The sequence below is a fragment of the Dreissena polymorpha genome, chromosome 13, assembly GCF_020536995.1.
Source record: "Dreissena polymorpha isolate Duluth1 chromosome 13, UMN_Dpol_1.0, whole genome shotgun sequence".
NCBI classification, from domain to species: Eukaryota; Metazoa; Mollusca; class Bivalvia; order Myida; family Dreissenidae; genus Dreissena; species Dreissena polymorpha.
Genome location: NC_068367.1, coordinates 60,744,012 through 60,752,750, shown reverse-complemented (window position 1 = coordinate 60,752,750; position 8,739 = coordinate 60,744,012). Strand labels below are relative to the sequence as shown.

The 8,739-nt window shown below is 38.8% G+C and overlaps 1 protein-coding gene across 1 annotated transcript in view; it reads left to right on the top strand.

The window, feature by feature from the left end:
- Nucleotides 1–4,325: 4,325 nt before the first annotated feature.
- The window catches only part of LOC127856606 (uncharacterized), an 86,692-nt gene continuing 82,278 nt past the window's right edge, over nt 4,326–8,739 (top strand). Inside the window, exons 1-3 of the mRNA XM_052392915.1 lie at nt 4,326–4,393; nt 4,868–5,054; nt 7,726–7,946. Of these exons, the coding sequence (XP_052248875.1) occupies nt 4,328–4,393; nt 4,868–5,054; nt 7,726–7,946 (474 nt within the window). The 5' untranslated portion in view covers nt 4,326–4,327. The remainder of the gene's footprint in view (nt 4,394–4,867; nt 5,055–7,725; nt 7,947–8,739) is intronic.

Genomic DNA, 8,739 nt, shown 5'->3' with positions numbered 1-8,739 from the left:
GTCAAGGGTTGTCACCGTGGGGAAGTGAGAATGGCATCTGCTTTATGACACAGAGGTCAAGGGTTGTCACTGTGGAGTAGTGGATATGGTGTCTGCCTAGTGACAGCGAGGTCAAGGGTTGTCACCATGGGGTAGTAGAAATGGTATCTGCCGAATGACAGGGAGGTCAAGGCTTGTCATGGTGGGATAGTGGAAATGGAGTCTACCTTATGACAGGGAGGTCAAGGGTTGTCACCATGGGGTAGTTGAAATTGTGTCTGCCTAGTGACAGAGAGGTCAATTGTTGTCACAGTATGGTAGTGGAAATGGAGTCTGCCTTATGACAGGGAGGTCAAGGGTTGTCACAGAGGGGTAGTTGAAATGGTGTCTGCCTAGTGACAGAGAGGTCAAAAGTTGTCACCGTGGGGTAGTAGAAATGGTGTCTGGCTAGTGACAGAGATGTCAAGGGTTGTCACAGTGGGGTTATTGAAATGGTGTCTGCCTAATGACAGGGAGGTCAAGGGTTGTCACTGTGGGGTAATAGAATTGGTGTCTTCCTACTGATAGAGGTCAAGGGTTGTCACTGTGGGGTAGTTGAAATAATGTCTGCCTAATGACAGGGAGGTCAAGGGTTGTCACCGTGGGGTAGTGGAAATGGAGTCTGCCTAGTGACAGGGACGTCAAGGTTGTCACCGTGGGGAAGTAGAAAAAGTGTCTGCCTAATGATGGGGAGGTTAAGGGTTGTCACCATGGGGAAGTGCAAATGGTGTCTGCCAAATGACAGGGAGGTCAAGGGTTGTCACTGTGGGGTAGTAGAAATTGTGTCTGCCAAATGACAGGGAGGTTAAGGGTTGTCACAGTGGGGTAGTTGAAATGGTGTCTGTCTAGTGACAGGGAGGTCAAGGGTTGTCACAGTGGGGTAGTAGAAATAGTGTCTGCCTAATGACAGGGAGGTCAAGGGTTGTCACCGGAGGAAATTAAAATGGTGTTTGCCTAATGACAGGGAGGTCAAGGGTTGTCACTGTGGGGTAGTAGAAATAGTGTCTGCCAAATGACAGGGAGGTTAAGGGTTGTCACAGTGGGGTAGTTGAAATTGTGTCTGCCTAGTGACAGAGAGGTCAATTGTTGTCACAGTGTGGTAGTGGAAATGGAGTCTGCCTTATGACAGGGAGGTTAAGGGTTGTCACAGTGGGGTAGTTGAAATTGTGTCTGCCTAGTGACAGAGAGGTCAATTGTTGTCACAGTGTGGTAGTGGAAATGGAGTCTGCCTTATGACAGGGAGGTCAAGGGTTGTCACAGAGGGGTAGTTGAAATGGTGTCTGCCTTATGACAGGGAGGTCAAGGGTTTTCACCATGGGGCAGTAGAAATGGTGTCTGCCTAGTGACAGGCATGGGTTGTCACTGTGGGGTAGTTGAAATGGTGTCTGCCAAATGATGGGAGGTTAAGGGTTGTCACTGTGGGGTAGTTGAATTGGTGTCTGCCTAGTGACAGGGAGGTCTAGGGTTGCCACCATGGGGTAGTATAAATTGTGTTTGCCTTATGACAGGGAGGTCAAGGGTTGTCACCATGGGGTAGTGGAAATGGTGTCTGCCTAATGACAGGGAGGTTAATAGTTGTCACTGTGGGGTAGTTGAATTGGTGTCTGCCTAGTGACAGGGAGGTAAAGGGTTGTCTGCATGTGGTAGTAAAAATGGTGTCTGCCTTATGACAGGGAGGTCAAGGGTTGTCACCATGTGGTATTGGAAATGGTGTCTGCCTAGTAACAGGGAGGTCAAAGGGTTGTCATTGTGGGGTAGTAAAAATGGTGTCTGCCTAGTGACAGGGAGGTCAAGGGTTTTCACCGTGGGGTAGTAGAAATAGTGTCTGCCTAGTGACAGGGAGGTCAAGGGTTGTCACCATGGGGTAGAAGAAATGGTGTCTGCCTAGTGACAGAGGTCAAGGGTTGTCACCGTGGGGTAGTAGAAATGGTGTCTGCTTAGTGATAGCAAGGTCAAGGGTTGTCACAGTGGGGTAGTAGAAATGGTGTCTGCCTAGTGACAGAGAGATCAAGGGTTGTCACCGTGGGGTAGCAGAAATAGTGTCTGCCTAATGACATGGAGGTTAAGGGTTGTTACCGTGGGGTAGTAGAAATGGTGTCTGCCTATTGACAGTTAGATCAAGGGTTGTCACCGTGGGGTAGTAGAAATAGTGTCTGCCTAGTGACAGGGAGGTCAAGGGTTGTCATAGTGGGGTAGTAGAAATAATGTATGCCTAGTGATAGCAAGGTCAAGGGTTGTCACCGTTGGGCAGAAGAAATGGTGTCTGCCTAATGACAGGGATGTTAAGGGTTGTCACCGTGGGGTAGTAGAAATGGTGTCTGCCTTGTGACAAGAGATAAAGGGTTGTCACCGTGGGGTAGCAGAAATAGTGTCTGCCTAATGACATGGAGGTAAAGGGTTGTTACCGTGGGGTAGTAGAAATGGTGTCTGCCTATTGACAGTTAGATCAAGGGTTGTCACTATGGGGTAGTGAAAAAATTGTGTCTGCCTAATTACAGGGAGTTCAAGGTTTGTCACCATGGGGTAGTAGAAATTGTGTCTGCCTAGTGACAGAGAGGTCAATTGTTGTCACAGTGGGGTAGTGGAAAAAGAGTCTGCCTAATGACAGGGAGGTCAAGGGTTGTCAAAGTTGGGTAGTAAAAATTGTGTCTGCCTAGTGACAGACATGTCAAGGGTTGTCACTGTTGGGTAGTTGAAATGGTGTCTACCTAATGAAAGGGAGGTCAAGGGTTGTCACCCTGGAATAGTGGAAATGGTGTCTGCCTAATGACAGGGAGGTCAAGTTCAATGGTGAGAGCATTCTATAGATCTTTCCCGAGAGACACTTAGTACTTGCGTCTACCCAAAAAACGGACTTGAGAGTGTTTCAATAAGCCTCAGGCTTTTGATACAATCAAGTTAATAAATAGATTTAAATTGAACTAAACTAAAAAGATCTCTATAACGCATTCATATCATCACTTAAGGAACCCTAAACCACTGCCCTTTTCATCATGCTTCAAGTCTTCACTTGAAAATTTAACTGGAAGACTGCCAAAAGTTTTGCAAAATGTTTTTTTATTAACAAAATGTGTACATTATTTTCAAGTAAAATTACGCTCCATACAAGGAAAAAGGTTGAAGATATTGGTTTGTGTATAGATAATCACTAATCATAAGCGGTAAATAATAAACCTTGTGTTAGTTTTTGTCAATATTTTTGACAATATAATTATAATAACTAGTGCTTAAATAAATTGTAAAATACACCTCTTATAATATTTAAAAGTGTTTAGGGCAGTAATAATTAGTGCGATTATGCTTCTTAAGGGCCCGGGGTTGAATCCGAAGAAATGGCAAAACAGTTATCAAACTTTTTTCTTGCTATAAAAATTATGTTCGACTGTCCCATATATAAAAGTTTTATTTGGAAAAAGCATTTAATGATATTTTTCATAAATATACTAAAATCTATGAGCAAGTCCCTTCATAAACTGTGAAACTGTATAGAATCATTTCTGTACAAGCTCCCTCTAATGATCTGCATATTTTGTTATCAAACATAGGATAAATGTTCTTTATTCAGCTCAATAAAAAGGCCATTATAAACTGAAATAATTATTGTCATTATTATATCCACCTTTAAAATCAAGAAACATTTGACAAATAATTAAAAAAAAACTATATAAAATGGAGGCATGTTAGCCACACCACTTTCCAATGAAGCATTAACGTGTTTGTTTTGAGGTTGGTCAGGGTGGCAGTCTTTTCAATGAATGAATGAATGAAGGGATGGATGAATAATTTACTGTCTTTTTGATGTTAAGATGTAATTTCAGTTAAATGGGCCCCCCACCCCACCCCCAAATACCAGACCCCCCCCCGCCTATCACTGTTCCCACTTAAAGGACATCAAATATAATGGTTTGGTGGTGGAACTATGATTGGAGAGAGAATACTGTGTTTTGGTAGAAGAATTGTGATTGGAGAGAGAATACTGTGGTTTGGTAGTTGAATTGTGAATAGAGAGAGAATACTGTGGTTCAAGAGAAGGGCTCTGAATGGACAGATAATAGAAATGATTGATAGTTTACCTGTGATTGGACAGAGAATACCAATGTTTGATATTGGAAGTGTAATTGGACACATAATGTAGTGGTTTGATAGTGGAGGTGATATTGAACAGATAATATAGTAATTTGTTAGTGAAGGTTTTATCTAAATAAAAATGGGCTTGCAATGTGATTGCCTTTATAAATGATAACATATTCTTCCTTTCAAGCAACTGCATTTATAAATGATTGCATATTTTTTCTTCCCAGCAACATTCATGCCATCATGTCGAACAAACCTCTGCGGGGATGACACGCCCAACCTAAGGTGTCGTAGAGGCTCGGTAAGAAGCGCAAGTCAAACAAAAGATACATGTTAAGACGAGAAAACCAAGATATAATATAAATTCACAATAAGTCACCAAATTACTTAAGTTCTCTTTAATTCTGTCTTTTCAACTTCATATCATCAAGAAAAAATTCAATACCAATAATCCAACTTCAAAGTTTATCAAATTCTTGATGTGCGCACTTCCTTTAACAAAATATGTCTTATGGCCAGATTCAGTTGCTGATATTGACAATTTATGCATGTGGTATTATTTACTTGGAAATGTAAAAAAAACTATTATAGGATGGGGAATACTGATTGACAATAAAACCTGGCGGCAAGAACATTTCATCTGTCACTTTATTAGTCACTGGCCACTTTTTATACATCAATGCTATTTCAATATTTTATTACAATTTTGCTATTACCATACCTTTTTTTTAAATTGAGCCATTACCTTAATTAAAATTGGTCTATTACATTACAGGTATTCCACCTTGTCAACATCTCCTGCTATAATGGCACCCAGCAGTGCCCTAGCAATGTGTATGACCGTGTGTACAGGCTGTGCCAATCACAGCGGGACTGTAACCTCAATGAGCTGCAAGCAAACCTGCCTCAGTTTACCTGCAAGATGTACATCAATGTGTATATGGACCATATATGTATAGAAGGTAGGTTACATCAATGTGTATATGGACCATATATGTATAGAAGGTAGATTACATCAATGTGTATATGGGCCATATATGTATAGAAGGTAGGTTACATCAATGTGTATATGGACCATATATGTATAGAAGGTAGGTTACATCAATGTGTATATGGACCATATATGTATAGAAGGTAGATTACATCAATGTGTATATGGGCCATGTATAGAAGGTAGGTTACATCAATGTGTATATGGACCATATATGTATAGAAGGTAGGTTACATCAATGTGTATATGGACCATATATGTATAGAAGGTAGGTTACATCAATGTGTATATGGGCCATATATGTATAGAAGGTAGATTAAATCAATGTGTATATGGACCATATATGTATAGAAGGTAGGTTACATCAATGTGTATATGGGCCATATATGTGTAAATGGAAGGTTACATCAATGAGTATATAATCCATATATGTATAGAAGGTAGGCAATATGAATTTTATATTTATGTATATGCGTTCACAGTAGATTTTAGGTTATGTAAATCTGTTTAAAGACTATATATAAGGAAATAGTAGGTTACATCAATTTATATATTGATATCAACATGTATGTAGATCATAATATATAGATAGTAACTTATATCTATGTGTATATGGTCCATACATGTGAAGGCAGTAGGTTACATCAATGCATGTATGGACCATATATGTGCAGGCAGTAGGTTACATCAATGTGTATATGGACCATATATGTGTAGATAGAAGGTTACATCAATACGTATATGGACCACATATTTGTATTTAGTAAGTTAAATCAATGCATACAATTGACCATATATGTGAAGGCAGTAAGAACATCATTGCATATATGGACCATATATGTGAAGGCAGTAGGTTACATCAATGTGTATATGGACCATATATGTGTAGGCAGTAGGTTACATCAATGCATATATGGACCATATATGTGTAGACAGTCAGTCACATCAATGCGTATATGGACCATATAAGTATAGACAGTAAGATACATCAATGCATATATGAACCATATATGCTAAGGCAGTAGGTTACATCAATGCATTGTGTAGACAGTAAGTTACATCAATGAGTATATGGACCATATATGTGAAGGCAGTAGGTTACATCAATGGGTATATGGACCATACATGTAAAGGAAGTACTGGTGACATCAATGCGTGTATGGACCATATATGTGTAGACAGTAAGTTACAGCAATGCGTATAATGGACCATATATGTGAAGACAGTAAGTTGCATCAATGCATATATGGACCATATATGTGAAGGCAGTAGGTTAAATCAATGTGTATATGAACCATATATGTGAAGGCAGTAGGTTACATCAATGCGTATATGGATCATATATGTGAAGGCAGTAGATTAGATCAATGTGTAATGGACAATATATGTGTAGACAGTAGGTTACATCAACGTGTATTTGGACCATATACGTGTGTAGGTTACATCAATGTGTCTATGGACCATATATGTGTAGATGGTAGGTTAGATCAAAGTTTATATGGACCATATAATGTTAAGGTGGTAGGTTACATCAATGTTTATGTAGACCATATATGTGTAGATGGTAGGTTACATCAATATCTTTGTAGACCATATATGTGTAGAAAGTAGGTTACATCAATGTGTATTTGGACAATATACGTGTGTAGGTTACATCAATGTGTCTATGGACCATATATGTGTAGATGGTAGGTTAGATCAAAGTTTATATGGACCATATATGTTTAGGTGGTAGGTTACATCAATGTTTATGTAGACCATATATGTGTAGATGGTAGGTTATATCAATATCTTTGTAGACCATATATGTGTAGACAGTAAGTTACATTAATGTGTATGTTGATCATTCACGTGTAGACGGTATGTTAGATCAATGTGTATGTGGACAATATGTCAGTATTCTGTATACAATTTTTCGTGGCCAGTGAAATTGCCCGCGGCCGTCATGCTCCATGAGAACACTGCCATATATGTGTAGACAGTAGGTTTCATAAACTTGTATGTAGACCATATACATATGTACTATATGTGTCGACGGTAGGTTACATCAATGTGTATATGGACCATATATGTGTAGACAGTAAGTTATATTAATGTGTACATGGATTGTATATGATGGTAGAACCCACTATAAAAATTCAGCTGATGTAAGTATAAAACACATATTTTTCAATATTATTATAAAAACACTGTAGTTTATGTGAATTGGGAATTATGTATCAAACTTGGACATCATTTAGGTGATTCTCTCAAACAAAAGTTCATTTTATGTTCTGGATGCAATTTTGTAATATTCTGTCTGTACTTATTGTATAATAAGCATTTTTCGATGACTTTTATTTACAGTGATTGTATTTTTCATCAATTTGACTGCATTCAACTGTGTTCATGTATGAATGGACACAGCTTCTTTTTTTTATTTAAAGAATCAATTGGAACATCCAGTTTTATAGTTTAACTAATTTACGTATTGCATTTATATATTTATAAGTGTCTATTTTATTCACAATGTGTCAAAAGAAGTATTTACAACAGGGAAAATTCCGTATACTGTATTGTTAAATAACACAATTTATCCCAAGGTCGATGTCCAACTTCACATCATAGTGTGTTTTAATAACTATTTGCATTTTGTTTGACAGATACAGTAGTCTCCTCCAAGTGTACTGGATCATTCATCGACCAAGTGCCTCGATTTGGAGTGCTCAGCAACCCCGGTTTCCCTGGCAACCATGATGGGCTCCCGAGCACCTGTTACTGGGCGATATACCCGGACACGGACCGAGGGGAGGAGGTGGAGATCACCATACACCAGGCGCACTCTGTGGAGGGAACTCATGTTTGTGATACTCAGTACCTGCAGGTATGTCCTGGAGGGAACGCACATTTGTGATACTCAGTACTTGCAGGTATGTCCTGGAGGGAACGCACATTTGTGATACTCAGTACCTGCAGGTATGTCTTTTGTTTAAATCTGTTAATTTTAGATTGATTGCATTGAAAGCTCTCTTGAGTTACATAAATGTTTTATCACTAAAGCAGCAATACCTGTTCCGAAATAACAAGTCTCCTTTTGCAAAATTACAATATTAACCCTTTCCCCCATAAGAAGCAAAGTGCATATTGCTTTTGCACCCAGAATAAAACCAGAACAGACTGGGAGTAACTCGCAGTCTTTTCAGGTTTATTGCTGGTAGCTGCTCATCAGTATCTAAGGTTTGGAGATAAAACCTTAAAAACTTCAATCTAGCAAGAAAGATCTTAAATTAAATTTAACTTTCTAAAGGACTACAAATGTGTCAAAACACGTATCTAAGTGGAAAATGGTTAAATCTGTTTATTTTAGCTTGATTGCATTGAAACCTCAGAAGGCTTTTTGAAGCCCTCTTGAGTTACATACATGTTTTATCACTTTAGCATCAATACCTGTTCCATAATAACTAGTCTCCTTTGCAATATTAACGCCCAAAACACAACTCTACAACATTTTTACACAGCTGAGTATACAAATCACAAAGAAATCTGCGTCAGAACCAAGAAATTTCACTTTTGCTGATTCTGGTCATAAGGAGGTAAACACTACAAATCTCACAGAAATACACTCTCATTTAACATGCCATTGCCCAGGTCATTATCTCCCATAAATATTCCCAGTA